Source organism: Callithrix jacchus, chromosome 6 (assembly GCF_049354715.1).
Source record: "Callithrix jacchus isolate 240 chromosome 6, calJac240_pri, whole genome shotgun sequence".
In the NCBI taxonomy this organism is placed as follows: Eukaryota; Metazoa; Chordata; class Mammalia; order Primates; family Cebidae; genus Callithrix; species Callithrix jacchus.
Window position 1 is genome coordinate 112,267,135 of NC_133507.1, and position 17,978 is coordinate 112,285,112.

At 39.9% G+C, this 17,978-nt stretch overlaps 1 protein-coding gene across 12 annotated transcripts in view; it reads left to right on the forward strand.

Annotated features, from left to right (window-relative positions):
* MYO1B (myosin IB) overlaps positions 1-17,978 on the forward strand; it is a 186,285-nt gene that overhangs the window by 112,694 nt on the left and 55,613 nt on the right. For all 12 annotated transcript variants that reach the window (XM_035305163.3, XM_035305162.3, XM_078328048.1 and 9 more), the window contains exons 8-11: positions 9,795-9,893; positions 11,876-11,979; positions 13,314-13,461; positions 13,739-13,857. In XM_035305163.3, the coding sequence (XP_035161054.1) occupies positions 9,795-9,893; positions 11,876-11,979; positions 13,314-13,461; positions 13,739-13,857 (470 nt within the window). The remainder of the gene's footprint in view (positions 1-9,794; positions 9,894-11,875; positions 11,980-13,313; positions 13,462-13,738; positions 13,858-17,978) is intronic.

Below are 17,978 nucleotides of genomic sequence, written 5' to 3' on the forward strand. Positions count from 1 at the left end.
GCAGGTGCAGTCTTAGACGATTTCTTTCACACCTTGGGCCTTGGAGAGGCTGTCTGACACACACAGGCACTTATACATGTTGTGGACTAGCTGGTAATGATTCGAACTAGGAAAGCCCCTACATCATGGCCTGGGTCTGTGTTGATAGTCAGGTGGCGGCAGCACAGTGGGGCGGGGGGACATTCCAATTCATGTTTCTTTGTCCCTGCCCCCTTAACTTCCACATTAGAATGGCTTAATATGTTGATCTCTTTCCTTAAAATGGAAATTTATGTTAAATTTAATATAAACTTAAATTTGTATCTTGTGAAGAGGATGTAGCTGCATTAGAATGTCTGGAATATCTCTTCTGTACTAAATATCCAGTGTCTAGGAGTAACTCTTTACTAAATCTTGTTAGCAGAGGCTCAATTGGTGGTGGTAGAAATAAGTACCTAAGGCGAAAGAGAAGGCTGTGCCAATGTTCTGCTTTGACTTAATGCAGGGGCACATTTAAGTAAATTAAAGTGGTCAGGTGGTGAATCCCTGTAGTGAATTGAATTTATGTTCTCTATTTTGAGTAATTATTTGGTATGGCTTCAAGCTGTTAGATTATGTTGGCACATGCACATTTAGGGGAAGAAAACCAATAAGGAATGGTCTTAAGCATGAGTAAATTATTTTGGGGCAAACATTTTCCCTGATTACTTTTCTACCTAGAAGCTTGTGACTTACGAGAAAAGTCATAAAGAAATTGAAATGGGAGGCTCTAGGGTAATAGAGTAAGCATTTTAAGTGGTAAAAGCTGCAACTGCTTTGTAATAAAAGATTCCTCATCTTGTGATGGAGTTGCTTAGGCAAATTCATGTATTTTTCTAAAGTATAGCATTTTTAAGTGTTTAAGGACATTGCTTTTTTTATGGCTGGAAAATTATATAGCGTGTAAGCATGATACCTAGTCACCCAGTGCTTTGAATGCTGGCTCTGTTGTTTACCAAGACTGGGATGGAGCCTCATTTTCTCATCTGTAATATAGGGATTATAAGACCAACCTTAGGGAAGGTGTTCAGGGTTGAATATGATAAAAAATGAAAAGCACTGAACACATAGTGAAAGGTCAGTGAAAGTTCTCTTTCCACTTCCCCTTTGCACCTTTCCTTTTAAGCACACGCAGTATTATGTTTCACATTTGAATATGAGAGTAGTTACTGATCGTATCAGTGTGTGCAGTTCACAAAGTACATACGGCCAACATTCCTTTTCACATCATGCACAAGTGAATATTATTCCTTAACTTTGTGCTGGTGATCTGCTGAATCTTACAGCCATTGCCGTTTCTACACTCTAATGTCCATGAGCATTTATTCAAAAGGTGCCAAACGTTACACTAGCCATTGTGTTGCTGTTGCACAGTGTAGCCTTGTCACGGGCTTATTGAAGGTGTTACTTCGTGGTGCCAAACGTTACACTAGCCATTGTGTTGCTGTTGCACAGTGTAGCCTTGTCACGGGCTTATTGAAGGTGTTACTTCGTGTCGAACTACTACAGTTTGCTTTTGTAATGTGATTGTGGAAGTGTTGCCAAACAATTGCTTGTCGTCATTATAAGCTGCCACTATAAGGTGAGAGGACAGCAGCTCACCTCATCCTCACTCACAAGGTCGTTGGCATTGTGACGTGTGAAGAGAGCTGCTGCTGTTGGTTTGGGTGGCAAGAGCAACCGGGATCACGTGTGACTTTCTGTAGGCCAAGCGGGAGGTCAGCATGTGTGCAGTTGGGGCTAAGCTTCTTCCCAAATAGTCCCTGCATATAGTGTGTTAGCAGTAGATGATCTGTTTGAAGAAATTTGTGCATGAGTGAAGTCAATTGTAGCGTTTATTTTTTAATGTAATCAAACCACTTCTAAACTTGAGAAATTTCCTACAAAAATTAGCTTTTCAATGAAGAATCTGCCCATCCCCTGTGAGTTTTTTCTTCTAAAACTATTACAGCATCCCACAGAAGCTCGGTCACATGATAAGTAAAATCGTACTGCATCTTTAACATTACTTATTTAGTCTATCTGCTGCTTTTCATGTCAGATTTTACTTATTAATTGACTGAAACATTCCATTTTTTAGAGATGGTGACTATTACACAGTCCTTTTTCCCCTAAGTTATATCTCACTTGTACTTTTCAATCTTTGGGTTTTTTTTTTTTTTTCATTCTTTCTAAATATGAAGGCTTCATTATTTTCCATCTATGCTTTGAGGACATTGGCAGTCTCCCAAGTCATATGAGAGCTGGAGAAGAACATGAGAAACCTGCAGCATCCTGCTCCTAATAATTTTTGTACTTACATATCTTTGCTCTTTTTTCAGCTGGCTTAATTTTAGTTTATTTTATTTTTTATTTAACTTTTTTTTTAATGAATCTCTTTATTCTTACAATCTTAGGTATTTGGAGCAGCCTAGGACTTCTCATTCATCGAATATATACCCTTTCACCTAAACTCCTCCGCAAATGCTGGTGTAGGTTCTAGAAATGCAACTTAAAAAGTTTAATGATGGTTCCTAGATAAATGGCACGTCGTTCTCTCCCTTACCAAGCACTTTCATGGTGTCTTAGATTGCAGCCTGATTGGGGGAAAGTCAAATATGTGTATTCTCTAGAATTAGTGCTCAATAACAACATTACTAGTTTGGAATTGTATGGCTGAAGTTTGCCTGTGCCCACAGCCTTTTGTATCACGAGTCAGTGACAAGCAGAGCTCCAGGCAAGAATATCCTCTTCCATTGTACTTTGCCTCTTGCTATATAATGCCATAGTGATTCCTTTCTGGTCCGTCCCTTCCTTCCTCCTTCCCTATTTGAAAATTTGGTAAGACCTCAGATTTATAGGTTGAAAAATGATCTGGAGTCAATGAAAATATAATATCAAATAACACAAAATTCCATTCAGTGAGAACCATTTTTCATTTTCTAACACTTCATCGATATCCACAGACTACTTTGCTTCTCCCAGGTGATGGGGCATATATGTGGGTGTGAGAGTCCTGATTTCACATCCTAGTTCCACAAGTTGCCAACTGAGTTATATAAACTCTTGGACTATCAGTGTTTTCAGCTGTAGAATGATACCTTATAAAATAGTTGAGAGGATTCAGTGAGATACTATCTGTAAAGCACTTAGCTCATAATAAGATCTCAAAATGTTAACTAATTTTTATTATAATTACTAGGTAGACTCATAATTGAATGGGCACATTTCATTGTTTGCATTTGTAATGTTATATTTTGAAGAATTTAATGTCATCATAAAAAAACCAAGAGCATTATTAGTATAAAAATGATACTGTTTTTCTTTTTTTTAAATTGTACTTTAGATTCTGGGGTACATGTGCAGATCATGCAGGATTGTTGCATAGTGCACACATGGCAATGTGGTTTGCTGCTTCCATCCCCCTGTCACCTACATCTGGCATTTCTTCCCATGTTATCCTTCCCCAACCTCCCCACCACCCTCAACTGTCTCTCCCTTGGCCTCCCTGCAAATAGACCCGAGTGTGTGATGCTCCCCTCCCTGTGTCCATGTGTTCTCATTGTTCAACACCCACCTATGAGAGAGAACATGCGGTGTTTGATTTTCTGTTCTTGTGTCAGTTTGCTGAGAATGATGGTTTCCAGATTCATCCATGTCCCTACAAAGGACATGAACTCATCGTTTACGGCTGCATAGTATTCCATGGTGTATATATGCCACATTTTCCTTGTACAGTCTATCATCGATGGGCATTTGGGTTGGTTCCAGGTCTTTGCTATTGTAAACAGTGCCGCTATGAACATATGTGTGCATGTAACTTTATAATAGAATGATTTATAATCCTTTGGGTATGTACCCAGTAATGGGATTGCTAGATCAGATGGAATTTCTATTTCTAGGTCCCTGAGGAATCGCCACACTGTCTTCCACAATAGTTGAACTAGTTTACACTCCCACCAACAGTGTAAAAGTGTTCCTATTTCTCCACATCCTCTCCAGCATCTGTTGTCTCCAGATTTCTTAATGATCGCCATTCTAACTGGTGTGAGGTGGTATCTCAATGTGGTTTTGATTTACATTTCTCTAATGATCAGTGATGATGAGCATTTTTTCATATGTTTCTTGGCCTCATAATATGTCTTCTTTTGAAAAGTGTCTGTTCATATCCTTTGCCCACTTTTGGTTGGGTTTGTTTGTTTTTTTCTTGTAAATCTGTTTTAGCTCTTTGTAGATTCTGCATATTAGCCCTTTGTCAGATGGATAGATTGCAAAAATTTTTTCCCATTCTGTTGATTGCCAGTTCACTCTAATGATTGTTTCTTTTGCTGTACAGAGGCTCTGGAGTTTAATTAGGTCCCATTTGTCTATTTTGGCTTTTGTTGCCAATGCTTTTGGTGTTTTAGTCATGAAGTCCTTGCCTATGCCTATGTCCTGAATGGTTTTACCTAGGTTTTCTTCTAGGGTTTTTATGGTGTTGGGTCTTATGTTTAAGTCTTTAATCCATCTGGAGTTAATTTTAGTGGAAGGTGTCAGGAAGGGGTCCAGTTTCTGCTTTCTACACACTGCTAGCCAGTTTTCCTAACACCATTTATTAAACAGGGAATCCTTTCCCCATTGCTTGTTTTTGTCCAGTTTGTCAAAGATCAGATGGTTGTAGATGTGTGGCATTGCCGCTAAGGCCTCTGTTCTGCTCCATTGGTCTATATCTCTGTTTTGGTACTAGTCCATGCTGTTTTGATTACTGTAGCTTTGCAGTATAGTTTGAAATCAGGTAGTGTTATGCCTCTGGCTTTTTTCTTTTTGCTTAGGATTGTCTTGGCTATGCGGGCTCTCTTTTGGTTCCATATGAAGTTTAAGGTAGTTTTTTCCAGTTCTCTGAAGAAGGTCATTGGTAGCTTGATAGGGATAGCATTGAATCTACAAATTACTTTGGGCAGTATGGCCATTTTTACGATATTGATTATTCCTAACCATGAGCGTGGAATGTTTCTCCATCTGTTTGTGTCCTCTCTTATTTCCTTGAGCAGTGGTTTGTAGTTCTCCTTGAAGAGGTTCTTTATATCCTTTGTTAGTTGTATTCCTAGGTATTTTATTCTCTTTGTAGCAATTATGAATGGCAGTTTGTTCTTGATTTGGCTCTCTTTAAGTCTGTTATTGGTGTATAGAAAGGCTTGTGATTTCTGCACATTGATTTTGTATCCTGAGACTTTGCTGAAGTTGCATATCAGTTTAAGGAGATTTTGGGCTGAGGCGATGGGTCTTCTAGATATACAATCATGTTGTCTGCAAATAGGGACAATTTGACTTCCTCTTTTCCTAATTAAATACGCTTTTTTTTTTCTTGCCTAACTGCTCTGGCTAGAACTTCCAATACTATATTGAATAGGAGTGGTGAGAGAGGGCATCCTTGTCTAGTGCCGGATTTCAAAGGGAATGCTTCCAGTTTTTGCCCATTCAGTATGATATTGGCTGTAGGTTTGTCGTAAATAGCTTTTATTATTTTGAGATAGGTTCCTTTCATACCTAGTTTATTGAGCGTTTTTAGCATAAAGGGCTGTTGAATTTTGTTGAAGGCCTTCTCTGCATCTATTGAGATAATCATGTGGTTTTCGTTTTTGGTTCTGTTTATGTGGTGGATTACGTTTATAGACTTGTGTATGTTGAACCAACATTGCATCTCTGGAATGAAGCCTACTTGATTGTGATGGATAAGCTTTTTGATGTGCTGTTGCAATCGGCTTGCAAGTATTTTATTGAAGATTTTTACATCAATGTTCATCATGGATATTGGCCTGAAGTTTTCTATTTTGGTTGAGTCTCTGCTGGGTTTTGGTATCAGGATGATATTAGTCTCATAAAATGATTTTGGATGGATTCCCTCATTTTGGATTGTTCAGAATAGTTTCAGAAGGAATGGTACCAGCTCCTCTTTGTACATCTGGTAGAATTCAGTTGTGAACCCATCTGGACCTGGACTGTTCTTGGTTGGTAGGCTGTTAATTGCTGCCTCAACTTTAGCCCTTGTTACTGGTCTGTTCAGGGTTTCAACTTCTTCCTGGTTAAGGCTTGGGAGGATGCAAGTGTCCAAGAATTTACCCATTTCTTCCAGGTTTACTGGTTTATGTGCATAGAGTTGTTTGTAGTAATCTCTGATTGTAGTTTGCATTGCTGTGGAGTCCATGATGATATCCCCTTTATCGTTTTTTACTGTATCTATTTGATTCTTCTCCCTTTTCTTTTTATTAATCTGGCTAACAGTCTGTCTATTTTGTTGATCTTTTCAAAAAAGCAGCTCCTAGATTTATTGATTTTTTTGAATGGTTTTTTGTGTCTCTATCTCCTTCAGTTCTGCTCTGATCTTAGTTATTTCTTGCCTTCTTCTAGCTTTTGAGTTTTTTGATCTTGTTCTTCTAGCTTTTTCAATTTTGGGATAGGGTGTTGTTTTTAGATCTTTCCTCACTTCTCATGTGGGCATTTATTGCTATAAATTTCCCTCTGGGCACTGCTTTAAATATGTCCCAGAGATTCTGGTATGTTGTGTCTTCATTCTCGTTGGTTTCAAAGAACATCTTTATTTCTGCCTTCGTTTCATTGTTTATCTAGTCAACATGCAGGAGCCAATTGTTCAGTTTCCATGAAGTTGTACGGTTCTGAGTTAGTTTCTTAATCCTGAGTTCTAATTTGATTTCATTGTGGTCTGAGAGACTGTTTATTATGATTTCCATTATTTGCATTTGCTGAGGAGTGATTTACTTCCAATGATGTGGTCAATTTTAGTGCAGGTGCCATGCGGTGCTGAGAAGAATGTATATTCTGTGGGTTTGGGTTGGAGATTTCTGTAGATGTCTATTAGGTCCACTTGGTCCAGATCTGAGTTCAAGTCCTGGATATTCTTGTTAATTTTCTGCCTCATTGATCTGTCTAATATTGACAGTGGAGTGTTAAAGTCTCCCACTATTATTGTTTGGGGGTCTAAGTCTCTTTCTAGGTCGTTAAGAATTTGCTTTATATACCTGAGTGCTCCTGTATTGGTTGTGTATATATTTAGGATCATTAGTTCTTCTTGATGCATTGATCCTTTTACCATTATGTAATGCCCTTTTCTCTTTTGATCTTTGTTGGTTTAAAGTCCACTTTATCAGAGACTACGATTGCTAGTCCTGCTTTTTTTTTGCTCTCCATTTGCTTGGTAAATCTTCCTCCATCCCTTTATTTTGAGCCAATGTGTGTCCTTGCACATGAGATAGGTTTCCTGAAGACAGCACACTGATGGGTCTTGATTTTTTATGCAATTTACCAGTCTGTGTCTTTTAATTGGGACATTTAGCCCATTTACATTTAAGGTTAATATTGTTATGTGTGTATTTGATCCTTCCATTTTGATGCTAGCTGGATGTTTTGCCCGTTAGTTAACACATTTTCTTCATTGTGTCAATGGTCTATATCATTTGGTATGTTTTTGGAGTGGCTGATACTGGTTGTTCCTTTCCTTGTTTAGTGCTTATTTCAGGAGTTCTTGTAAGGCAGGCCTGTTGGCAGTCTCTCAGCAATTGCTTTCCATAAAGGATTTGTTTTCTACTTTGCTTATGAAGCTTAGTTTGGCTGGATATGAAATTCTAGTTTGAAAGTTCTTTTCTTTAAGAATGTTGAATATTGGCCCCAACTCTCTTCTGGCTTCTAGGTCTCCTGAGTCTGATGGACTTCCCTTTGTGGGTAACCCAGACTTTCTCTCTGGTTTCCCTTAGCATTTTTTCCTTCATTTCAACTCTGGTGAATCTGATGATTATGTGCCTTGGGATTGCTCTTCTTGAGGAATATCTTTGTGGTGTTCTCTGTATTTACTTGACTTGAATGTTGGCCTACCTTGCTAGGTTGGGGAAGTTCTCGTGGATAATATCCTGAAGAGTGTTTTCCAGCTTGGATTTGTTCTCTCCGTTGTATTCAGGTATACCTATCAAATGTAGATTAGGTCTTTTCACGTATTCCCATATTTCTTGGAAGCTTTGTTCATTTCTTTTCAGTCTTATCTCTCTATTCTTGCCTTCTTGTTTTATTTATTTCATTAAGTTTATCTTCAATCTATGATATCCTTTCTTCTGTTTGGTCAGTTCGACTATTGATAATTGTGTATGCTTTGTGAAGTTCTTGTGCTGTGTTTTTCAGCTCCATCAAGTTGTTTATATTCTTCTCTAAGCTGTTTGTTCTAGTTAGCATCTCATCTAACCTTTTTTCTAGGTTCTTAGTTTCTTTGCATTGGGTTGGCACATGTTCTTTTAGCTCTGAGAAGTTTGTTATTACCCACCTTCTGAAGCCTGTTTCTGTCAATTCATCAGAATAATTCTCCATCCATCTTTGATCCCTACCTGGTGAGGAGTTGTGATCCTTTGGAGGAGGAGAGGCATTCTGGTTTTTGGTGTTCTCATCTTTTTTGCACTGGTTTCTTCCCATCTTAGTGGCTTTATCTACCTGTGGTCTTTGTAGTTGGTGACTTTTGGATGGGGTCTCTCAGTGGATGTCCTTTTTGTTGATGATGAAGTCACTTCTTTCTGTTTCTTAGTTTTTCTTCTAACTGTCAGGCCCCTCTGCTGCAGGACAGCTGGTGGTCTACTCTAGACCTTGGCTTACCTGGGGATCACCTGCGGGGGCTGCAGAACAGCAAGGGTTGCCACTGGTTTATTCCTCTGCTATCCCCGACCCAGATGGATACCCACCAGATGTTGGCCTGAGCTCTCCTCTGTGAGGTGTCTCTTTGGGTATACAGCGGTCGGGGAATTGCTTGAGGAGACAGTCTGTCCCTTATAGGAGCTCAACTGCTGTGCTGGGAGCTGTGTTGTTTTATGCAGAACTGCTGGGCTTTAAGTCTACTGCAGCTGAACTCATAACTGCTTCTTTTCCCAGATGCTCTGTCCTAGGAAGGTCAGCTTTATTTATAAGTTCCTGTCGCTCTGCTTCCTTTTTTCATAGATGCCATGCCCCACATGGAGTAGTCTAGTCACAGTCTGCCAGCAGAGGTGTTGCTGAGCTGCTGCAGGCTCTGCCCAGCTGCTGTGTGAACTACCTGGGTAGTGGCAGACTGCCTTGGTAGAAGGGGATGCCCTTCCCCCAACTGAGCTGGACCGTTCTGGGTCCAGCTGTGCTTGCTGCGAATGTGTTTCAGATTGTTTTGTGGGGGGTGGCACCTGTCGAGCCATATCGCCTGGCTCTCTGTCTCTGCCCCCTCCCTTTCAGTTGAATGGGAAGCTCTGTCTCCCTGGCATTCCAGGCACCAGTTGAAATGCCCACCCAGATTTGTGTGAGTTTCTGTGCACCAAGACAGCACCGGCTGAAACCACCATACTGAAAACTCATGGCGCCTTTTGGCCAGGAATCTCTTGGTCTGTGGGCAGTGAAAACTTGTTTGGAAATGCGGCAAGCACTCACTCTCTTAGCTGTTCTTGCTGGGAACTGCACTCCAGAGCTGTTTCTATTCAGCCATCTTGGATCCTCCCCCAATATTATCTTTAATCAGTGTATTGAATATAACTTATTTATATATTCATTATTTAAAAAGAACGTGACCTGTGTAATTTGGTTATTTTCATTAGAGTGTGCTTCTTCCTGAAAGTAGAACTGAAAATAATAGCTTCCTTTATTATTTTATTACTGCTGAATAGAAAGTGAAAAAGAAAGTGAGAAGGAAAAAAAGCATGGTGGGTCCGAAAGTGAAACAAATGCCATATTATGATTTAATTTCTCTTTTTTAGAGAAATCTCAGGTTGTTAAATGCCATGCTATGATTTAATTCTTCTCTTTAGATCTTTTAGAGAAATCTCGGGTTGTTAAACAGCCAAGAGGTGAAAGAAACTTCCATGTGTTCTATCAACTGCTCTCTGGTGCCTCTGAAGAGCTCCTCAGTAAGTCTCTGTTTCTATGTGTTGTTGTTGTTGTTGTTGTTGTTGTTTGAGATGAGAATCTCACTATGTTGCCCAGGCAGGTTTCAAATTCCTGAGCTCAAGTGATCTTCCTGCCTTGGCCTCCAAAAGTGCTAGGATTAAATGCCTGAGCCACTGCGCCTGAACTGTTGCCGTGTTTTAACTTTCAGTGTCACAGCACTTTCTGAAGCATTCTCTTTAAAACATATTTCATATGCTTTGCCGCTTCCTTCTTAAGATTTTTCCATGATGCTAGTTGAAATGAAGAACATGGTGTGTTTGCTTCTACCACACCCCAGGGTTTCTGTAATATTTCCGTACCTCACCAGATATTGTGCCATACATCTCCAATTGTGTTGAGGACTGTGCAGATGATTTAGAGATTAAACTCAAGTGGGATTGCAGCAAATAGAACTACCGCAGTCTGGACTTGACCACAGCTAATTATTAGGGGAGGGACTAATCATACACTTAAAAAATAAAATGGGCCAGGCACCGTGGCTCACGCCTGTGATCCAGCACTTTGGAAAGCCAAGGCAGGCAGATCATGAGGTCAGGAGTTCAAGACCAGCCTGGCCAATATGGTGAAACCCCGTCTCTACAATAATACAAAAATTAGCATGACGTGGTGGCGTGCATGTGCAGTCCTAGTTACTCAGGAGGCTGAGGCAAGAGAATAGCTTGAACCTGGGAGGTAGAGGTTGCAGTGAGCTGAGATCACGCCACTGCACTCCAGCCTGGGTGACAGAGCGAGACTCCATCTCGAAAAAGGAAAATGGAAGAATTTATATTTGGGGAGAGAAAAATATCAGGGATCTAATTAAATGAGTAAAATTATATAGAAACAAATCACTAGGTAAATATTTAAAAATAGTAGGGAAGACATTTTGCAGCTGATACAAGTGATAAAAATCTGACCTTTGGTTATTTTAGAGAATTAACATAATTCCACAAAGATACTGTCTAATAGCCAATAGCTAAATGATGAAAAGTTGTGAATAGTTCAAACAAGAAAGGAAAAGTCATCTTCACTAATAATCAACAAATTCAAATTAAAACAGCACTGAAGTATCTCCTATACATATATTAGCAAAAGTTATTAAGGACCAAGCTAATAGTTGTCACTGATCTGCTTAGAGCTGTGGGTCTTACTTCAAATTGAGGCCCTCTTCCTGGGGGGACTAATTGGCAATCCAAAATAATCAGAGCCTGCCATCCAGTCACACCACTTTTTGGACTATATTCCAACAAAATAATTCTGATGAATCCAAAAAACAATTGGTGAAGACATTTACCATTGTTCTATATTTATTATTATTATAGAGAGAGAATCCAAATAGCCAGGGGAGAGGGAATCCCCAGGCAGATATCATATATCTGAAATAATGCATTGACAATCTTTTTTAATATAAAAACTCTAGAAAGTTTCATATCTAATAAGATAAGTATAAAACAGAGTTTGTGCTATCACAATGATACAAGTGATTTTAAGAATGTGCTGTTATTGGCTGGCACAGTGGCTCACGCCTGTAATCCCAGCACTTTGGAAGGCCGAAGCGGGTGGATCATGAGGTCAGGAGATCAAGGCCATCCTGGCCAACATGGTGAAACTCCGTCTCTACTGAAAAGACAAAAAGTAGCTGGACGTGATGGCACACGCCTATAATCCCAGCTACTCTGGAGGCCGAGGCAGGAGAATCACTTGAACCTGGGAGGCAGCGGTTGCAGTCAGCCGAGATAGCGCTACTACACTCCAGCCTGGCAACAGAGTGAGACTCCATCTCAAAAAAAAAAAAAAAAAAAGAATATGCTGTTATTGATATTTGGATATAATTTTTGTTCTTTTGATTCAATACTTAATATAAAAGCCATTTTACCAACGTGAATGAGATATCAAAGGGAATGAGATATTTAAGATTGGATTTATTGAAGCAACTTAACAATTCGTGTCTTTGATTCAATAGATAAACTTAAGCTCGAGAGGGACTTCAGCAGATATAACTACCTGAGTCTGGATTCGGCCAAAGTGAATGGAGTGGATGATGCAGCAAATTTTAGAACCGTGCGGGTAAGACGTAGCGCTTTCATCAAGCTTTAAATCGCGTGCCACTGCATCGCTCAGTGGGAGCTGGTAATACTTCTGACTTTTCTTTAAAATGTAGCTCATTTTCCCTAAGGTTTTAGGATTATACAAAAATTATATTTTTATCACTTTGTTTTTTTTTTTTTTTTACTGGCTCAAAAATCACACAAGATTGTGAAGGCCATGCTTTTATTAGAGTGTGCGATTTTACCATTTATCATTAGGAGCTTTTTATTATATTATCCTGGGGTTTGAATCCTTTAAGGTTATTTTTAAATTCCAGGTGTTTTTATGACCAAAGTTAATTTCCAAGTGTAAAAACTGCCCTTGGATCATGTTAAATCAAAACTATTTTTGAGAGAGAAAAATCTTGTTTTTATACAGTTTTAGAAATTCATATATAAACCAGAGTGATTAGCATTCCACATTCATTAGCAAAGATGATTGTAAATAACACTATACTCTGTTTTCTGCTTAATATGTAATATACTTTCAAAATTACTGGGATTTACTTGCAAATGAGACAGCTGTGGTGATGGAGTAAGGGGGGAGTAGGATAAGTTATAGATAATACAAAATTGGCATCAGTTAATTGTTGAGGGTGAATGAAAGGGACATGCGGGTTCTTTCCCTGCTCTCTCTACTTTTGTATATGTTTGAAGTATTCCATAAAAACAATAACAAAAACTTACATTACTCCCATTGCTATGTAGCCTTGTCATTTAAAAAAAGCCAGCTGTTCTCAAAAAGAAAGTATCTCTTACAGTATGTCATTTTTTAAAACTGTATAAACATCCTCATATGGAAGCAATAGTCTGTTGATTCCTGGATATGGTTTTGTTTAAACCTTGAGTCCAAGACCTGTTTTAGAACCACTTTGCCTGGCATGTAATTGGCACTCTAAAAATGTATGAATGAACAGATGCCCCTTTACCCAGTTTCTTGGGCTGGGTACTTCATGTTTGCAAATCAGTTTTTCTGATATGTAAAATGAGTGAGGAGCTTTTCTTTGTATGGAGTTGTGAAAGTTGGCTTTGTTTCTGGTAGCAAAACCTCAGTGTAAAAAAAAAAAAACATATGTACACTGAGCTGCTGTGTTTGAAGTCCCAGCCTCCAGTTTCTTCTGCCTTCCTCTTTACATGCCCACAGCCCCCGCCACAGCACCAGAGGTATCCCAGGGTTTCTCAAGTCACAGTTGGAAACCACTGAACTTTGTCTTTTATGTTTTTTTCCTCAGAAATAAATCTGCAATATGATTCATTTTTTAAAAAAGAAAAGAACTTTGGGGAAAAAAAGTTGCTTTTTTTTTCTCTCCCCAGAATGCCATGCAGATCGTGGGCTTTATGGATCATGAAGCTGAGTCTGTCTTGGCGGTGGTGGCAGCAGTGTTGAAACTGGGGAACATTGAGTTCAAGCCTGAATCGCGAGTGAATGGTCTAGATGAAAGCAAAATCAAAGATAAAAATGGTACGTCCGTGGAGAATCAACTTTGTTTAGGAAACTTGCTTTGAACTTCTGCCTGGTTTTTAATGTAGAAAATAAAACTTCTGCTTTGCATTGGTTTGAGAAAGCTTTCTAATGAAACTGAGCAGAAATAGAACTGTGGCTAAGCTTTGTTTTTTGATGCATACATTTTATACTGTTCGGTTTGATTATGATTTAGAAGGAACATCCTAAGCCTCCAAAATGATTATGAGCAGAACGTGTACAGTTACGTTTGTGTTCACCCCTCACCTTCCCACAGAATTAAAAGAAATTTGTGAATTGACCGGCATTGATCAATCAGTTCTGGAACGAGCATTCAGTTTCCGGACAGTTGAGGCCAAACAGGAGAAAGTTTCAACTACATTGAATGTGGCTCAGGTGGGTAAAACATAATATATAAAAGAGAGTTTCTTAAAAGTCTGTGCTGTTTTCATATAAGTATAAACAAAGATTTTCATTTACAGGCTATTATCTCAGTCGTTGTACTATGTTCTAGGCACTGCGGACAGAGCAGTAAGCTAAAGAGATAAGGATTCCTGCCCTCATAGAGCTTAAAATTCTGGTAGAGGGAACTAGATATTAATCAGTAGACATAAGAAATAATTGCTGTAGCAAACTAGCAGGTGGTAAGAGCAGTGAACAGAGAGAAAAAGTAGAGCAGACTAAGGGAGCGCCCTGGGGCCGGGAAGGAGACTGGAAGTGAGGTGGGAAATGACTGAAGGCTTTTCAGCAGAACAGTGGCATGACCGCCTTGTATTTCAAAGGGTCACTCTGGCTGTGATGTGGAGAGCAGAGGGTCGGGCGGAGGGGTGGGGAAGGAGTGAAAGTGAGGGACCTTCAAGGAGACATGCACTAACCCAGAGATGATGGTGGCTTGAACCAGATAGTCGCAGTGGAGTCAGTGAGAGGTGGTTACATTGTGGATATTATTTGAGGGTAGAGGCAACAGGACTTGCTGGTGGTGGTTGGTTGAAGAGAACAATTAAGGGTGATTTAATGTTTTTGGCCCAAGCAACTGGAAACATGGAGTTGTCATTTACTGATTTGGAGAAGACAGCGGGAGAAGCCAGTTTTGTGGTCAGGTGGCCGAATTGGCCTCCCTGCCTTACTTCTTGAACTCCGTCTGCCCTTGATATTGGGGCCAATGAAGTCTTTAGTCTTTCTGAGACACAACTCTGAGCTGCTGCCTCCTCTCCTTTTGCTTCAGGTTAGGTGGGTGGATGTCTGGGTGGTTGCATGCCTGTATACTATGCATGCATATCCAGACAGCTCCTGCAGCCCTTTCACTAAAATGCTTTGTTCTGTGGCTTAGACATTTTCCCACCAGCCAATGACTCAGGCTAGCCTAAATTACTGACTTGAAACTTCCACTCAGGCCTACTTTGTTCGACTGTATTCTTGTTGTCTCATCCTCTTTATAACTATCCATGGAGACTCCATAAACAGTAGGGTGGAGCCAGGCTTGCTCTCTGCTGCTGAACCAGCCTTTCCTACTAATCCAAGAATGCCTTTGTGTCCTTATCTTTCTTTGAACATTGATATCTTATTTTAGGTGAGTTATTTTGGCTGTGGCAAATACCGTAACTTTATATATGTAGAAATGTGGTTTGTAGCAATCCTTCCCTAGCTATAGCCATTGCCTGTTCTTCCTCCTAAATTACGGCTTTTGCTATCATGTCTGTCCAAGTCAGCCTCACTAATTCACAGTCAGATACGGAGGGACTGACTGAATTAAGACAATGCTGCTGAGAGCCTGCATAGCACCAGCCCGCACATAGGCCACGAGTAGGGAAGTAAGGGATTAGGGGAGACCTCATGGAGACGATCAAAGGATTTAGATGTGTGAAGAATGGGTGAAAGGGCATGTCAAAAAGAAAACAGTGAGAAAAGCCAGGTTTGGGGTACATATCAGAAAAAAGATTGATCAAGTTTAGCTACAGCTGTAGTTATGTAAAGAGGATTCAGAGCATGTGGCTGGAAAAGTGGAGTCTGGAGTCAGGGTGGCAAGTCTGCAGCAGTAGTTCTTAAACTTCAACATGCATCCAAATCACCTGGCGTACTGACTTACAAAACAGTTTGCAGAGCACAGCCCTAGTGCTTGATTCAGTGGGTCTGGAGGAGCACTGAGGAATGTGCATTTCTAAGAAATTCAGAGGTGACATTGCTGCTGCTGCTGCTGCTGGTCCAGGATGACATTTTGAGAGCCACCGAGTTTGGACATGTTCAATAGTAGCCAGAGTGGGAATTGTTAAGTCTGCGAGGAAGCCATGAGAAAGCCTGTATTGTTTAAGAAGACCCTTTAGGAATATGTATATTTTGAGTCTTTTTAAAATTGTGTGTTTTATTCTTGCTTTTTTAATCATCCTGTGTGGGAACCAGGCCCAGGTACCTCTGACTTTATAAGCTTATTTTAGTCACCTTACATCACTGAAGAAAACTTTCCACATTTTCTTAACCTTTGGCAGAAAAGAATTTGGCTGGAGATCCTCAGCTGTTCGGCTCCTTAGTCAACTGTTTTTGTATCTTTAATGTCGTATTCAGAGTATCTGGTTCTACTAATCTTATTGCCTGGTACGTTTGGATTCCTGTGAGAAGTGATTTGTTTTGTTAGCCTTTCCTCATAGCTTCAATTCTTGGGCCCCAGCATCATCTTTATTGCCCCAGGCCTCCTTTTCCCAAGGCATTTAGACCTTTCTCCAGATAGGAGGACTAATACTGAGATAATGGAAACTCTAGACAAGAATTTTTCAGCTTCTCCTACATACTCTCTCCTTGGCTTCTAATGTCCTCTAAAATCTTATCCTACACAGCTTATCTCAGTTTATTCCTTGCTAGTTCTCTGTTACCTGGTGCCTCTGCTCCTGCCTGCCCGTCACCCCCCATGTCATGCTCATTCTTTCTACCCATCTAAAGGCTATACCTAATTGTTATTCCATCCAAGGAGACTTCCTTGACCAAATAGGCCTCCTGAGACTCATCCCCATTCAAACCTCCTTTTCTTTGCTGTTCGGCACCTGCCCTCTGATTGTTTCCTCTGTGTTAGTTTGATCTCCTTAGCTCCTGGAGGGTGGGTCCCATGTCTGTGTATCTCTGAGTCTCCACCTTGCTTGTCACTTGCCATCCTGGACCATGCCTGTTACCGGCCATGTCTGCAGCACATGCCACCTGGGCTTTTCCTCTGTGAGTTTCATGTAGCTGCAGAAGTGCATGGTCTTTTCATAGTGTGAATTAGTGCACTTAGAGTCTTCCCTTGTTTCTATACACTGTATTAGTGATCCTTAAGTGGGAATAGGCATTCCTTCCCTTACTGCTTTATAGGATATTGTGCAGATTAGGTGGCATGAATCAGGCTCAGGAAGTCAGGGGCAGCACATTGGCAGCCGGGTGGCAAATTGGCAGCCCCTGGGGCCAGGTAAAGCTCAATAGGCATATTTTTATTTAACTAAAGGGTAGTGTTTTCTTTGGTTTTGTTTGTTTGCTCTTTGAATTTTGAATTTGAGTGCCTTTAGCTTGGAATGCACCCTCTAACTCCTATAGAGAGAGCCATCATTTCCTGTTCATTTCTATCACACAGTCCCTGGAAGCATTTGAGTTTGAGACCCCTGGAATAAATATTGTTGAAGGAAGCAAAGGAGATTAATATTGGCTGTGTATACACTTTAAAAAATATAAAGCAATTTACTAGAATAAATTGTCACTGTTAGTTCAGTTTATTGAAATGGTGGCTTGTTGAAAGTAGATAGCTTGTAACTAAAAAAGCTAGATGACATTAAGATGAAAAAGGGCTCGTCTACAAATACATGATGTTTTGAAATTATGTGGTGTTTCGAGATAACCTGAATTTATAAGAAGAAAAAAGAAAGGACTTAGAAGTTATATAGGCTCATGAGGTAGTAGTAGAGGAAAAGGATAATTCAAAAATCAATATAAGTACATCGGTAGACTGTGTACTAGGCATTATTCTAAGCTCTTAAATTATCTATTTTAAGAAAGTAAAAGCTAGAAGAAAGGTGTTGGGAAAAGTTTCCTCTGTTTTAGCATTTGGCATGCATTTTCTACTGTGGAAGCGAGTTCCCTCCCTTGTTTGTCTGTTTGTTGACAACTCTTAGGTGTATTCTTTAACCCTAATTGGAGTAGGGAAGGAGGTTTGGGATTAGCATGGAAATGTCAGATGAAGGGAAAAGGTGTCATCTTCAGCTATGATATGTTGCCAGGGAAGTGAATGTGTTACTAAAGTTGTTACATTTTATTTAGGAAGGAAATGTAGAGAAAGTGTTCCCACATAATGTAACAAATTGTGTTCTTTGCAAAATAAAAAAGTACTGATTAATTTTAACAGTAATACCCAACTTTTTATTTATAAGCAGCAAAATACACACATATGGCCAACATGTTGAAAATAGCAGCAAAACCTCAGGCTTTTCTCTCCCAAGGCCAGTTCCTTATTAGGCTGCTGCCACCCAACCTCCAGGCCTTCCCAGGATGCCGGTATTAAACAT